The 15,806-nt window shown below is 50.1% G+C and overlaps 1 protein-coding gene across 2 annotated transcripts; it reads left to right on the top strand.

Moving 5' to 3' along the window:
* On the top strand, positions 1-15,503 carry LOC121438684 (dual specificity protein phosphatase 13). 2 transcript variants are annotated; one of them, XM_041639064.1, is made up of 5 exons: positions 2,704-2,771; positions 5,542-5,636; positions 8,849-9,022; positions 13,392-13,612; positions 15,077-15,503. In XM_041639064.1, the coding sequence occupies exons 1-5, from the start codon at positions 2,730-2,732 to the stop codon at positions 15,277-15,279; spliced, it is 735 nt and encodes a 244-aa protein (XP_041494998.1). In that variant the 5' UTR covers positions 2,704-2,729; the 3' UTR covers positions 15,280-15,503. The 2 variants fall into 2 exon arrangements, with proteins under 2 accessions (XP_041494999.1, XP_041494998.1); XM_041639065.1 differs by lacking the exons at positions 5,542-5,636; positions 8,849-9,022; positions 13,392-13,612; positions 15,077-15,503 and adding exons at positions 1-149; positions 908-1,125 and having other exon boundaries at positions 2,665-2,864.
* The last annotated feature ends 303 nt before the right edge of the window (positions 15,504-15,806 follow it).

Raw genomic sequence — 15,806 nt, 5'->3', positions numbered from 1 at the left:
ATGGCTGAAGCCTCCATCCCAAAGCCAGGGGAAGAAGTAGAAGCCACACCTTGCCCCAGTGTCCTGCAGCTCGAAGAGCTCCTGAGGGCGGGGAGAGCCTCTTGCAGCCGTGTGGACGAAGTTTGGCCCAACCTTTTCATAGGAGATGCGTGAGTGGCTGCTGGCAGGGTTGTAGGAGTAGGTCAAGAAGAAACAATCCTAGAACTCTTTACCAGCCGAGGTGGCCGAGAAGGAACAAGAACTAGTTACTTCTGGTCCACCCCAGGCCAGGAATTTCCTCCTGACTCCCTAAGCGCCCGGAGCTATTCAATGACCAGTTTCTAACAGCAGAGGGAGCTTGAGTGTTTTCGGTTTGTTTCTTGGGAAGGTCTGAGGGAGTTCCTGCCTAGGAGATCCCCTGGGTCTTCTTCAGGCACATCCTAGACAACTGGCCAGGCTGGGAAGCAATCACGTTTGGAATATGAAATGGAGTAGCCACAGATCATAGTTCTGGTCCCAGCTTGCGTCCTGTAGACACTGAGTGGGTGGAGCAGCCTGACCTAGGATGAATCAGGAAAGGTGTCACTTCTAAATATTTGTAGATTAGTAGCAGGTATGACGTGGTGACCAAGTGACTCTAGATCACGTACGTGAGTCAGAGGACTTGTGGCAAGAAGGGAGGGGCAGCCAGTTCTCTGGGGCTGAAGCAATCTCTTCCTGGCTTTGGTGGGAGCAAGCTGCGTAAGACAGCAAAAGGGATTTAAACATAACCCTGGCACCACCAGCTCTGCCAACAGAAAGTTCTGGGATGGAGAGTTGCAGGCCCAGCTCAATGCAGATGAATTCTAGCTACCTTTCTACCCTTATACGCTCCCCAAATCGAGCCAGAGGCTCAGCCCACATCCAGTCTCCTTTCTGCCCTTCCCAGGGTGACAGCAAATAACCGCTTTGAGCTGTGGAAGTTGGGGATCACCCATGTGCTGAACGCCGCCCATGGGGGACTCTACTGTCAGGGAGGCCCTGACTTCTACGGCAGCAGTGTGAGCTACCTGGGGGTACCAGCACATGACCTCCCCGATTTCAATATCAGCACCTACTTCTCCTCAGCAGCTGACTTCATCCACCATGCCCTCAACACACCTGGGGGTACGTGATACGGACTACATATTTGATTCTGCTCACTTGTGGGGAGAATAGCCAGTTTCCCTCCATCCTCAGCATCCTCCCATCCCTGGTTTCTGCTTTGTTTGTTTCTCTTTTTTGTTGTTGTTTTAACAATCTTCTGCTCTATCCCTCAGCATCTTAGCTAATGACATTGCTTCACAGATGGGGAAAGTTAGCTGGGCAGCGGTGGTGCACATCTTTAATCCCAGCACTTGGGAGACAGAGGTACATCTCTGTGAGTTCAAGACCACTTTGGTCTACAGATTGTGTTCCAGGATAGCCAGGGCAACACAGAGAACCCATACCAAAAACAAACAAACAAACAAAAAACAGATCAGGTGGAGAAAGCCCAAATACCAAGGCATAATAAATTAGAAGCCGCCGCACAGCTGGAAGCTAGATCTCGCAGTCACCTGAACAGTTCTTACTCCACAACGGGCAGCCCTGGGAAAGCACCACATGGTACCCAGAGGTCTGCCCCAAACTACCTCCAAATGAACAAAACAAAGCACCCAGATACAACAGGCCTTGAAAGGCCTCGGAGCCCTTACTGTATATTCATCTGGGGAAAGAGCCATGGCCCTTGCTCTGTAACCCTGGACAAGTCAGTGTCCTCCGGGGTTTCGTTTCCTCATTGTTCTGTGATGAGGGATTGGGTCAAGGTCACGTTACTTTGGAATAGCCAGAGCACTGTGACATCCTCTCTTTCTTCATCTGCCCATCCATCACCTAGTCGTTATTCACTCTGCGTCAGGGGAAGCACTGAATTCTAGGAAGCCAGACCTGCTCTTGTAGAACCTGCTAATCAAACTGTGATGTGCTCTGAGCATTGCTGACGTGAGAGGGCAGATGGACCACGCGTCGGGGATTGGTCTCTGCGGCGGCTTCCCTAGGCACATGCAGACCGGACTAGCTGCTCAATGGCTCAAGTGCTGTGTTTAGAGTGGTGAGGAAAGCTGATAGGGAAGCCCTGTCTGAGTGTGACTTGATGGATGAGTAAGGGCTAGTCAGACCGAGATCAGAGGAAAGGTCAAAGGCCACGACAGCTCCAAGGCACCGAAAGTCTTCCTGTACTCATAGAGCTGAGGATCAAGGCAGGTTCAGAATGGAGAATGGCTAGTTCTCAGGGGCTTTTGTTTTGGTCTGTTTTTATTTTCGAGACCTCTGTGTTTTTCTAAGTAGCCCTAGCTGTCCTGAAACCAGTTCTGTGGAGCAGGCTGACTTTGAACTCAGAGATCTGCCTAGCCCTGCCTCCTGAGTACACCTCTGTGTGCCACCACCGCCTGGCCTCCAAGGCACCTGTAAGTCACGCTGAGGGTTTGGTCTGTAGTTCTACACAGGTGTTAGTCTACTCTTGAAAGATCAGGAAACTGTGGCTCAGAAAGGCTGAGACACTTGCACAGGGCCCCATAATGCACCCACGGCAGGTTTTGGGGAATGGAATTTGTGCTTGGGTACCACCCCTTGGGTGGGCTGGCTGGTGGGAAGGAGTCAATCGCCTGAAGTCTTTTTTTCCTCCAGCTAAGGTGCTCGTGCACTGTGTGGTGGGTGTGAGCCGCTCTGCCACACTGGTCCTGGCTTACCTCATGCTGCATGAGCAGCTCTCCTTAAGGCAGGCAGTCCTTGCGGTAAGTCAGCACCGGTGGATCTTCCCCAACCGCGGCTTCCTCCGCCAGCTCCGCCAGTTGGACCAGCAACTGCGGGGTGCAGGCCAGAGCTAAGGAACCCGGTAAGGAAGGGCGAGGAGGCAAAGCTGAGTGTGGCTGGCAGTGAGAAATCAGCTGAGGACCTGGACGGGAAGCTGGTTGGCAGGGCCGCCTGCGGCTGGAGGTGTCCCGAGCTGCTAGGCCCCCTTGCCTGTCCAGGGCCTGCCAGGCCGTCCTCCCGCCTGAATTCTTTAGCTCTCCAGAGAACAGAGAAATGTGGAAGATGGCTTAGCGGGTAACAGCCCTTGCCACACAAGCATGAGGACCCGAGCCTGACTCTCCAGAACTCACACAAGGCGATAGGAGACAGACAAATGAACCCCGGAACTTAATGAACCTGGTATATGAAGGGAAAAACACATCAACAACAACAAAACAAGATACCCTGCTTCAAACAAGGTAGATGGCAAAGCATCAATGCCTGAAGTTGACCTCTGACCTCCACTTACACTGTGGTACTCAAATATTCAAACAAGTGTGCACACATGGCCAGAGGGCGAGAGAGTAAAAGAGAGAGATGAGGAAGGATGGTTAGGGTTAAGAAGCTCTATGTGCTGTAGGGAAGGCCTCCCTACATGCTTTTGAGGGCTACCCAGTCCCTCCTAAGAGCCTGTGAGACTTACCAAATTCCCAGCCAGCAGCAGAGCCAGTCCGGGCCCCTGCACTTCCTCTGCAGTGACTGGTGTTAGTCACCAAGAAATGTGTCCCCCACGACGGCAGGTCCACTGCTGTGCCATCCCCTTTAGACAGGCGCGAGAAATGCGACAGCAGCAGATTTTGCGGCATGCCTAGTCGCTCTACTTCCTTAGCCTGGAGTCTCAGACACCCTGGCCTCCAACCTCAACATCTTGCCCATCAGACAGCTGGTCTGGGGGAAGTTGGTTGAACAGAGCTACACCATTGCCCAATTTGTAGAAATGACATCTACAAAATCGCCTCTGTCATGAGAGCCTCCAGACAGTACAGCTGTGCCCAGCAACCCTGCAGCTGAGGCCTGTGCAGAGAGGCCATCTCTGTTCTCCTCATTTCTCCTGGCACCTCTAGCTACTTGGTCTTATACACAGAACTCAGGGTGAAGGAGGTTAGGTAGTAGCTCTGGCCCCTGTGCTGACACACCCCAGTCAGTATAGGCCTTGGTTTGCCCGCCTGTAACGTGAAGGTTCTCTCTTCTCCAGAGCCAGTCGTTATCCTCAGTCACAAGGCTCTGCCACTTTGCCACTCTGGCTCTGGCCCTGGCCCTGGCCCTATTGGCAGCCTTAGCCCAGGTGGATGCCCACAGGATGGAAAGGGCCCAGGGTGGGGCTCACCCTCAAACCTGCTGCTTCATCGGCTTCCTCCAGTGTTCTGCACACCCTTACAGCTGCCGGCTTCAGTCTTCATAGGTGGGAGTGGGCTGTCAGCCAAGCTCTGAGGTTCTGGAACAGGGGTCCCCAAGGTCCCTGGTGGGCCAAGGAGGATGATTCTCAATGTTTTCTCCAGCTCTCCAGCAGTGGTTGAGTCTTAGCTCCCAGGAGTTCTATGTATAAAAGGCTGAGGGAGTGTGTGTGTGGTAGGGCTGGGGATATTATGATATGGGTGTATGGCTAGGGCATCTGGATTAAAAGGAGAGGATTTAATCTCAAATGCAGTGGGCTATCACTAGGCATACCCCTGGCATCCCTATCTTTGAGAAAGGGAGAAGGCCGTGAAGGGAAGAGCTGCTCCCAGATAAAGGCTCTGAGCACATGAACCCGCTTGGTAGTCCCCTACATCTTTGTCTGGGTTACCTGCACTGCGTCTGCCAGACCTTAGTCCTGGGCTAGTTACCCCCAGATAGAGACTTCTAGGCCTATGTGCTGATGTTCGCCATGCCACCTGTGTGTGCCTTGAGTGTCATCTCTGTCCTCAGCATATACCTTTTCAGCTCTTCTGCCCTTGTTTGGGTAACCTTTGAAAGTCAAGGGAGTTGGAGGGGGTGTCTGTCTGTCTCTTTTGGATAGTGCTGGAATGGAACTCGGGGCTTCAACCACTACTGTTCCACTAAACAAACACCTCCAAAGCCCTGTAGGGAGTAGTTTTTTGTTTTGTTTTATGTGATTTTTTTTTTAAAAAAAACAGGATTTCCTAGAACTCACTATATAGACCAGGCTGTCCTTGAACTCACTATATAGACCAGGCTGTCCTTGAACTTACAGAAATTTGTCTGCTTCTATCTAGGTAGTGCTAGGATTAAAGGCGTGCACCACCACTCTCTGGCTCTAAAGGGAATTTTTTTTGCTTTTATTATTTTATTTTATTTTATTATTATTATTATTATTATTATTATTATTATTATTTGGTTTTTCGAGACAGGGTTTCTCTGTGGCTTTGGAGCCTGTCCTGGAACTAGCTCTGTAGATCAGGCTGGTCTCGAACTCACAGAGATCCGCCTGCCTCTGCCTCCTGAGTGCTGGGATTAAAGGCGTGTGCCACCATCGCCCAGCTTCTAAAGGGAATTTGAAAGATGGTTTGCTTGATATTTCCTTCTCCCCGCCCTGCCACCTCATGCCACACAGCACAGGCAACCCCTCTGAGCTTCCTGTGTGCCTAACATTAAGACTGAGGCCTGGGACTGACCATTCCCTGGGACCAGTGGATGAGTAGGGAGTGGCAAGGGGGGAAGCAGAAGGGAGAGGACAGCATGCTTTATAATTAAACTCCAATCAAAAAATAGAAACAGCATCAAGTGTGCAGAGACAGGCGACTGGAAGCCAGCAGTCCACGTTGTCCGCCAGAGACGATTACAGCCTGGGCAGGATCTCCTCACAGGTGGGTGCAATGGCCCTAACCCAGGGGCCCCTGGAAATGCTGGGTAGTGGTGCCCAGAGCACCTCTGCCTATGTTATGTGTGTTGGGCAACTGTGAGGATTGGGTTGGAGGTCCAAATGGGCCAGAGGCTCAGAACGTGGCCTCTCACCACTATGTGATCTTGGGCCTACTACTTTATTTCTCTGAGCCTCGGTTTTCTCATCAGAAAAGTGGGGAGATCCATACTGCCTGCTTCCTGAGAGTACTCTGTGGACTCGGGAAGATGTGACTTCTGGGCTCTGTCTGGTCTGTAATGTGTTTCCTTAAGAAGCACAGAGATCCAGGGGAAACCTCTGTCGACGGTAGCGACCTCGCCACACTACGGCTCTGCTGAGTCCTGAAAGAATGAGAGTGATTACAACAACAGAAATAACTTGATGCTCCATTCACAGGGCATCTCCCATGATGCACTGAGTCTAGGAGGCGTATATCGTTGATGATGTCATGGGCGTCTTCTTCCAGCAGCCCCCAGTGAAGATTCAGGCTCAGAGACTCTCCGGCCCATCTTCCTCCAGGGGTGCAGGGATGCATGCTGGGCAGAGACCACCACAGGCTCACCCTTGGCATCTGCCTGCCATGGTCCCCAAGGTCCCTTTCCCAGACTCCTCAATATTCTCTAGTGAGAACTCCATCATCCCCACCTGGCCTGTGCTCCCCTCGGGGAGAGGGGAGGCAGAGAGAGGACAGCAGGGGAGACCAGGAGGAACGTGTCCTGGGGTCACAGCAAACAACAGCCCTGTCCCCAGGCGGCCTGAAGCTGTGGGCATACAGGGTGATATTCTAGAAGGCTGTGGGTCCTGGGAGAACGTGGAGGAAGGCAGCGGAGAACACGCAGAGATGAGCGATACTGAGGCCAACAGAAAACAAGTGTGTAGTCCTGTAAACAGCGGCAGTGTTTGCCCACAGAGGCAGCTGCTTGCTGAAGCTACGGGGAAGCAGAGGCCAGGTACCAACAGGGAGTAGCTAGCTCCCTGTTGTGAAGAGTGTGAAGGAACAGGCCTGTTCTTACAGGACGGACATTCAGCCATGTCTCATTTTGACATGGCCGAGATGTACAAGTCAGTGTCAAGTGGGGGCCTCCGTAAACTAAGAGGCAGCAAGAATCAAGGGAACTGAGTCCCCGGGCTGCCTTTGGGGGTGAGGGTAGGGGATAAATCTTAAGGGATGGGTCACTGACTGACAGATCCCTCAGTGGACCTGAGCGGTTAGCTGGGCTCCAGACACCTGAGCACAAGAAGTAAGGCCCTAAGTATGACTTGACAATGAGACCCTAAGTCCAAGAATAACCTTCCCTACAGATCTAGGTTAGACATGGAAGGCTACAAACTGCCTCTAAACCCCTGACATGGTTCCTGGGGCACAGTTGTGCTGCCTGGCAGTCACTGACCACCAGGGGGCAGCCTTACCTCATGCCAAATTTAGCAGGCCTGTGAGGGGCCTGTGGTTTTCCAAAATTCCTGTCTGTTTCCACTCAGAGCTGGAGCAGTCTACATGGTGGCTCCAGACCAGAGTGACTGTTGGACTCCTCTGGACTCCAGGGGTCCCCTCCAACCCAATGTCCCTTGGTCTGGCTTTACTTCATGTAGAATCACTCCTGTCTCTTACAGCCCACAAAATACCAGAGAATCCATAGAAGTCAGGCAACCCCACCAATCTTTCACATGAGAAGCTCGGGCCAAGACAGGAATGAAAACTTGCTTAGGTTACAGAATGTATCCTGGCCAAGTTTTAAGTCTGTTCTCTAGGTACCTCTTCAACTGGTCCCGCATCTTCAGGAGGGTTTTAGGGATGTATATCTTCAGTGCCAGAGACACCAGGGAGAAGGGGCACTGGTCAGTCCAAGGAGCCCAGGTTTGCTCTCCCCTACCCCCAGCCCCCATTGGCTCGAGTGCATGGACCTGGAATTCTAGCCGCTTCACAGCGTCTGTGTTCTGGACGGAATCTGCATTAGGACTGTTCCACTCACATACAGAATCCCGTCCCTGCACCCAGTCCCCCATTCCTGGCCCCAGACCATGCCCTAGGTAGGTGGCAGGCCACTCAGCCTGCCCTGAGAGGTCACAGTGGGGGATGAGGGAGAAAGCCCGGTCCTCACTTCCTCCCAGCTCACCATCCACCCGCTGGGTGAGCTTGGCCAAGCCAGTGGCCTCCTGGGTGCCTGTTTCCTTTTCCCGTCTTGGCACTGCCTACCAGAAGGAAAAGATGCTTTACCCAGTCTGTACCTTCTCTAGTTACTCTTTGAGGGAACCAGGGGAAGTTGGCCAAGATAGGTCCCCCTTCCCTCTACGGCACCAGGCCCGGGTTCTGGTTCCTCTGACACCCCAGCTCTGCAGGGTCCCGGATGACCTGAGCCAGCTGACTCCAGACACAGCCCACCCTATCCGGGTGAGGCCTGCACAGCTGCACTGGCCCGAGTCACGGGGGTAAGGAGGAAAAGCCTGGGGCCTGTAGGCAGATGTGTAGCTGAGCCCTGACAGGCCCCCTACAGGAGACACATATGTTGGTGACCACCCCCTGGCAATTGGAGGGTTTGGGGAAGGAATTGAAGTCACTCGGAAGTGGTTATCAACCCCAGGGTTGTCATCAGCTGTTTGTCTTTGAATGTCACTCAATTGACACTCTGGGCACCAGTGTCCCTCCGTGGAAAACGAGGGACAGAGCACAAGTGAGGCATTCTGCGTATGAGAGGCCCCAGCTCACCAGTGCAAGCCTGTAGCTGGACTACTCTGACCCTGGACAATGCTCTGATCAAGCACCTGCAAGTGGGGGTTTGAGGCCCAGACCTAGGGACAGCAGGGGTGGGGGTTGAGCTGCCTGGGTTTGGAGGGACATCCCAGGTGCTTTCTGAGAGCCTCAACCAGCCGGGGTTTCCAGCAGCTTAAGGTATAAGCTCTGTACTGATTTGTCCTACAGAGGTCCCCAAGGCCAAAGTTTCTAACATCCACAGCCTCAGGAAAGGTCTACTTGGCGCCATGGCATTGACAAGGGAATTCTAGTTCTCCTTGTTCCCAGGGAACAGGTTCTAGGTTCTAGCCTCATTCAGCATAGCTGAGACTGGCCCCACAGCCTCCCAGGGGCTCCTGGTACTGCTTCACAGCCCCCACCCCACCCCGGCCACTGGATCCGTCCTTGGGGAGTCTGCTCCAGCAGCTGTCGTGGCCACTCTGTTCCAGGATGGACTCACTGCAGAAGCAGGACCTTCGGAGGCCAAAGATTCATGGGGCAGTCCAGGTGTCCTCCTACCAGCCACCCACGCTGGCCTCGCTGCAGCGATTGCTGTGGGTCCGTCGGAACGCCACACTGACCCACATCAATGAAGTCTGGCCCAACCTTTTCTTGGGAGATGCGTAAGTGAGCCCCACGGAGGAGCTGGGGGGGGGGCAGAAGGGTGAGAGGCAGTACAAACCTCCTCCAGTTGGCATCTCTGCTTCTCAGCATCAATTACATTTGTCTTTCCTCTTATGTTTATTATGGCAATAGAACACCAGTAAGAAAAAGATACAAAATACACAGTTTCATCTTTCAGAAACAAGGAGTTACTTATGCAAGTTCCCTTTCTCGTGGATAGCCACACTTTAATTGACAATTTTTTTGACAAGGTATCAAGTACCCCAAGTTGGCTTGAACTCCCTATATACCTGAGGACACCTCAGCTTTTGACCCTCTAGCCTCTACCTCCAAAGTACTGGGATTGCAAGGGTACATCAGCACGACTGTTTTATGGTAGAGATCAAACCCAGGGTGTATGCTAGGCAAATCGTTGCGTGTGCGAAGTAAGCACTCCACAAATTAAGCTATGTGCCTAGCCTGTCTAAAATAATTATCATCATCATTGATACGAAATCTCACTAGTAGCCCTGTGTGTCCCAGAACTCACTAGAAGAACAGGCTGGCCTCACACTAATAAAGATCCTCCTGCCTCTGCCTTTTAAATGTTGGGATTCAGTCACATGCTACCTTGCCAGTCTCATTGTTTTTTTGTTTGTTTGTTTGTTTGTTTTGTTGTTGTTGTTGTTGTTTTTGGTTTTTTCGAGATAGGGTTTCTCTGTGGTTTTGGAGCCTGTCCTGGAACTAGCTCTTGTAGACCAGGCTGGTCTCGAACTCACAGAGATCCGCCTGCCTCTGCTTCCCGAGTGCTGGGATTAAAGGCGTGCGCCACCACCGCCCGGCTGTTGTTGTTGTTTTTGAGACAGGGTTTCTCTTTAGCTTTGGAGCCTGTCCTTGAACTAGCTCTTGTAGACCAGGTTAGCCTTGAACTCACAGAGATCCTCCCGCCTCTGCCTCCCCGAGTGCTGGGATTAAAGGTGTGTGCCACCACTGCCCTGCTCCCATTTTTTGTTTTTGTTTGAGATAGGGTCTCACTATAACCTTGGCTAACCTGGAATTGTCTAGGTAGACTGTGCTAGTCTTGAACTTACAAGGCATGTGCCACTGCGCCCCACCGAATCCCCTCCCCTTTTTCTCGTTCCCACTAGTCTGGTTCTGGTGTCATATGTATGTAATGCATAAGTGATTTTCTGTAGCTATGTAAAACTTAGGACCCACAGTTGAGCAAATACATAGGATGCTCTCTGGGTCTGTGTGTTTTATTTCACTTAATACAACTTCCATTTACACCCATCTCAAAAGCACTGTTTATTTTTCTTTCAAGCTTTACCCCCTAAACAATATAGATGTGCCTTTTGTCTGCCTTCCCCCTCCCACCCCCGAGATAGGGTTTCTCTGTAGCTTTGGAGTTTGTCCTGGAACTAGCTCTTGTAGACCAGGCTAGTTTCAAACTCACAGAGATCTGCCTGCTTCTTCCTCGCAAGCGTTGGGATTAAAGGCGTGCGCCAACACCACCCAGCTCCTTTTGTCTGCCTTCTAAAATTGAAATGATTCTTGAATTGTTTTTTGTCTTGTGGGGCTAAAGAAATCGCTCAGCAGTTAAGAGCACTTACTGTTCTTGCAGAAGATCTGAGTTTGGTTCCCAGCGCCCATGTGGCAGATGACAACTCCAGATTCAGGGGATCTGATGCCCTCTTCTGACTTCCACAGGCACCTGCATGCACCTGGTGCACATAAACTCACAGGAGCACACACATGCATAGAAATTTAAAAGGAACTTTTTGTGTGTATGCACGTGTATATCTGTATGTATTCATGTGTGAATACATTTGCATACTTGCTACAGTGCATCTGTGGAGGTCAGAGAACACATTTTCCGTCTGTTGTCCATTGTTGTACATGCCTGGCTAGCCAGCCCATGAGCTTCTGGGACTTTTCTGTCTCTTCCATCCATCTCATCATAGGAGCCATGGTATATTACAGACCCACACTACTGCATTTGGATTTTATGTAGGTGCTTGGGATTTGAACTTCAGGTCCTCATACCTGTGTGACAAACAGCCCATAGTGTGTGTGTTCATGGACAGCATCATATGTTTAAAATTGTGTGACACAATGTTATTCTGTATGTAGCTATTATTATATAATAGTCCACTGTATGACTAGACCATAAATTCTTCATTTGTGCTGACCCCACTTTAAACTACTATAGTGATCCAAGAGCTGTTTAGTAAAGGTGTTCTGGAAAAACACGAGTTTCCCAAGGTTTCTACAAGAGAGAAAAAGAGGCAGACAGACAGACAGAGAGAAGAAAAACTTGTTTTTCCCTAAGAGTTTTCTTAACTCTGAAGTGGGCTGGAGAGCTGACTCAACAGGTGAGAGCACTGGCTGCTTTCCAGAGGTCCCAAGTTCAGTTCCCAGCACCCACAGGGCAGCTCACAACTGTTGTCCCGTGGGATCCGATGCTCTCTTCTGATGTGCAGATGGACATGCAGAAAAGACCTGCAAAAACACACAAATACATCTTTAGGATTAATTAAAGCATGGATTAATATTCCTCTTTCCACAGAGATAAAAATCCTTGTAGAATTTTAACAAATATGTGCTTTTTCACAGTTCTATTTTGGGTAAAAATGCCATCGCTTTCAATACTGTTTTGAGATGAGCTTTCTATATGACACCTACTACATAGTTAAAAATTCTTAGAGCATTCTGCCTTATCTCTTGTATTTTCACAGGTTCCTGATGAAACTTAAACATCTCCCCTTGTTTACCTGCATTTGCCATATTTTAGTGATTCATGGCATCTCATAATTTATCCACACAGGAATTTGCTTCACGCAAGGGGTGTGTGCCACATCCCCCAGTGGGTATCCAAAACTAAAGACAGTGTCAAATGCTCACAATATAGGCTGCCTTTTTTCCTTCTAATAATAAATACCTTTGTAAAGTTTAGTTTGTAAATTAGATTAAGAAAGTAACACTGATAATAACAAGACAGCAATTACTATATTAAGTAAGGGCTAATTGAACACAGGTCTGTGATACTGTGACAGTTAATCTTATAACTGAGAAAGCTTCTCAACAATTAAAGTAGCTTACGAAAGGGTAAGTCTTGTCCTTGTTCTAACTTCATAAAACATTGACCAAAGCCCGCTTGAGGAGGAAAGACTTTCTTTGGATTACAGATACAGTTGGCTGTCAGTAGAAGCCCAGGCAGGAGCTGAAGCAGAAGCCGTGGAGGAACACTGCCTATGACCTACTCCCTCTGGCTTGCTCAGCTACCTTTCTTCTACAGCCAGGCCCGCCTGCTAGGGATTGCACCACCCACGGTGGGCTGCATCCTCTTATATCAATTAGCAACTGAAAATGCCCCAGAGACATGTTCCTAGGCCAGCCAGGGTGGCAGTGCCTCAATTGAGTTCCTCTACATAGATTGGTAAGGTTGACAACTACCGCTAGCCATGACAGCCTTGGGCACAACATGGTAGGACAGTGTAAAGCTTAAAATCTATTCATTGTTTACTTATAAACTTAAAAAAATATTTTGAAGCCACAGTTGACTGTGGGTAAATGAAACTGTGAAAAGTAAAACCACAGATGAAAGGTTTGCTGTACCATACTTTATAACCTATTATAAAGTAATTAAGTTCATTTTCTGTCAAAAAATAATGCTCAACTGGGCACTGGTGGCACATGCCTTTAATCCCAGCACTAAGGAGTTAGAGGCAGGCGGATCTCTGTGAGGTCGAGGCCAGCCTGGTCTACAGAGCAAGTTCCAGGACAGCCAGGGACTATACAGAAAAACCCTGTCTTAAAAAAAAAAAATTCTCTTTCCTAATATTTCAGTTTTAAATACCACCAAATCCAGCTTCTATATTGTCTTTTGGCACATTTTGAATTCTTTCTTTTAATCTGTTCCTAGAAGAAAGTGTTTATACAAAGTCTACACACATTTCTAAAGCTTTGGATGCATGTAGCTAAACATCCCTCCAGAAAGTTCCCCGGGGTAAAAGGTCTAGAGCAGTGCTTCTCAATCTGTGGGCCACGACCCCTTCACAGGGGTCACATAGAGGATAACCTGTGTATCAGATATTTACATTATACTTCATAACAGTAGCAAAATTACAGTTATGAAGTAGCAGCAAAATAACTTTCTGGTTGGGGTCACCATGGACTACTGTATTAAAGGGTTGCAGACTTAGTCAGGGTGATAGGGTCACCATGGACTACTGCATTAAAGGGTTGCAGACTTAGTCAGGGTGAGAAGCGCTGCGGTAGGGTATTGCCCTTGGCAGAGAAGTTCACGGTCCAGTCTCTACCCTTGGAGGAGAACAGAGGTGTGAGGTACACCTTCACCCCCTAACTTCTCATGTGCCCTTCCTCCAGGTATGCTGCACGAGACAAGAATCGTCTTATCCAACTGGGCATCACCCATGTTGTGAATGTCGCTGCGGGCAAGTTTCAGGTGGACACCGGTGCCAAGTTTTATCGCGGAACACCTCTGGAGTACTATGGCATTGAAGCTGATGATAATCCCTTCTTTGACCTCAGTGTCTACTTTCTGCCTGTTGCTCGATACATCAGAGATGCCCTCAACACTCCCCAAAGTAAGCTGCTGGGGACGGGACTGGGCAGGTTGGGGTCAGGGTGGGATGAGACGGTAGCACCAGTGGGTAGGGAGCCTGTGGTACCAACCCCAGCAGCGACCGTCTCACCATTGAATGAGCATACCGTGGAGCCTGACAGCTGCAGATAGGGCTACAATTCAGCATGGGGGCTGGAGAGATGGCTCAGGTGTACAGTGCTTGCTGTGCACCATGAGGCTCGGTAGTCACTCCCTGGAACCTACGTGAAAAAGGCAGGCATGGGAATGTGTGCTTGTCATCCCAGAGTTAGGGAGATGAAAATCAGGATATCTGAGTGAGGTTCACTGGCAGGGCAGCCTAGCCTGGAAGAGACCCTGTCTCAAAAAAACCAAGGTAGACAGAGCCTGAGGAGCAACCAACACATGGCCTTGACATGCATGTGTACACATATGCACACACACCTATACACTCGTGTGTACCACCACATCAACACACACACAATCATATGCTCACGCACCTATACACTCGTGTGTACCACCACATCAACACACACACAATCATATGCACACACACCTATACACTCGTGTGTACCACCACATCAACACACACACACACAATCATATGCACACACACCTATACACTCGTGTGTACCACCACATCAACACACACACAATCATATGCACACACACCCATACACTCGTGTGTACCACCACATCAACACACACACAATCATATGCACACACACCCATACACTCGTGTGTACCACCACATCAACACACACAATCATATGCACACACACCTATACACTCATGTGTACCACCACATCAACACACACACAATCATATGCACACACACCTATATACTCGTGTGTACCACCACATCAACACACACAATCATATGTACACACACACAATCATATGCACACATACCTATACACTCGTGTGTGCCACCACATCAACACACACACAATCATATGCACACACCCATACACTCGTGTGTACCACCACATCAACACACACACACACACAATCATTATGGTCACTAGTATAACTATATCCTTTAGAAAGAGGCCTTCCCATTAGGCAGAAATCATAACACCTAGCAAAGACTCAGAAAACATAAGTAGGTACAAGGCTTCATGGGTTAGAGAGAGAGAGAGAGAGAGAGAGAGAGAGAGAGAGAGAGAGCAGACTGAGGGGAAAGGAAGAGGGTATTCCCTGTGATGTAAATCCAAGGGACTCTGAAAGTTTGGTGACCCTCTCCTAGAGTTGCAATGGCTATCAGAGGATGCCCCTCTGGGCCAAAAGAGGGGACCCAAGTGCTCACGTTAGCCCTACACTAAATTGCTATGTGACCTTGAGCCTCCCTTGCCCCATTTGACAATGAGGACAGTGTCCGGTTTCCAGGGTGTTGGGACAGGTGGACAGAAGGGATGACAAAGGTGAGGTGGTGCAGGTGGCCAATGCTAGTTGGGTCTTCCTACAGACCGCGTGCTGGTGCACTGCGCCATGGGGGTAAGCCGCTCAGCCACGGTTGTCCTGGCCTTCCTCATGATCTGCGAGAACATGACGCTGGTCGATGCCATCCAGACGGTGCAGGCCCACCGAGATATCTGCCCCAACTCGGGCTTTCTCCGACAACTCCAGGTTCTGGACAACAGGCTGAGGCAGGAAACGGGGCGGCTCTGACTCAGGGGGCGCCTGAAGCCCTGACCCCTCCATCCAGCGTGGTCCAACCTGACATGCCTGGCCCCGGGGATGACAGTCTCTGCTGTTTCCAGAGACCCTGATATGTTACCATCAAGTCAGGGCTCCACTGAGGCAGAGGCAGGGCTGGCTGGGTGGCACTTTCACCAGGTGGAGTCCCTGACCCAATACAGAAATTCTTTATGCCGAAGAAAATTCAGTCTGTCTCTATAATAAAAGGTTCATCATAATAAAGGATGTGTGTGAGACAATGGCTTTATTGTCATGAAGGCCTGGAGCCTAAGGATGGCTTGCTGGTTCTGACTCAGCAGCCTGGCAGAGGGAGGAGCCTAAGGGTGTGACAAGGCTCCCTGAGGAGAGAGTGTGGAGGGGATGAGTTAGTGATAGTGTTGTTTCAGGAGGAAGTGTGATGCGGCGCTGGGGACTGGGCAGTTTCTCCCTCATTCTGTCCCTTTCATACCCTCACCCATGGCTAAATTCCAAGGGTCACATCCTTTCTGGGCCATGGC

The sequence above is a fragment of the Microtus oregoni genome, unplaced genomic scaffold (assembly GCF_018167655.1).
Source record: "Microtus oregoni isolate MIOR12 unplaced genomic scaffold, Mior012 000056F_ref0000123, whole genome shotgun sequence".
Classification (NCBI taxonomy): domain Eukaryota; kingdom Metazoa; phylum Chordata; class Mammalia; order Rodentia; family Cricetidae; genus Microtus; species Microtus oregoni.
Note: the sequence above shows the minus strand (reverse complement) of the source record. Positions and strands in the feature narration are given on the sequence as shown.

Bases quoted from the DNA above. Each gene is read 5' to 3' on its own strand.
- LOC121438684 (XM_041639064.1), top strand. From the start codon at position 2,730: ATGCTGCATGAGCAGCTCTCCTTAAGGCAGGCAGTCCTTGCG. The intron at 2,772-5,541 runs GTAAGTCAGCAC...ATCAAAAAATAG, and splicing joins TAAGGCAGGCAGTCCTTGCG to AAACAGCATCAAGTGTGCAG. The intron at 5,637-8,848 runs GTGGGTGCAATG...ACTCTGTTCCAG, and splicing joins TGGGCAGGATCTCCTCACAG to GATGGACTCACTGCAGAAGC.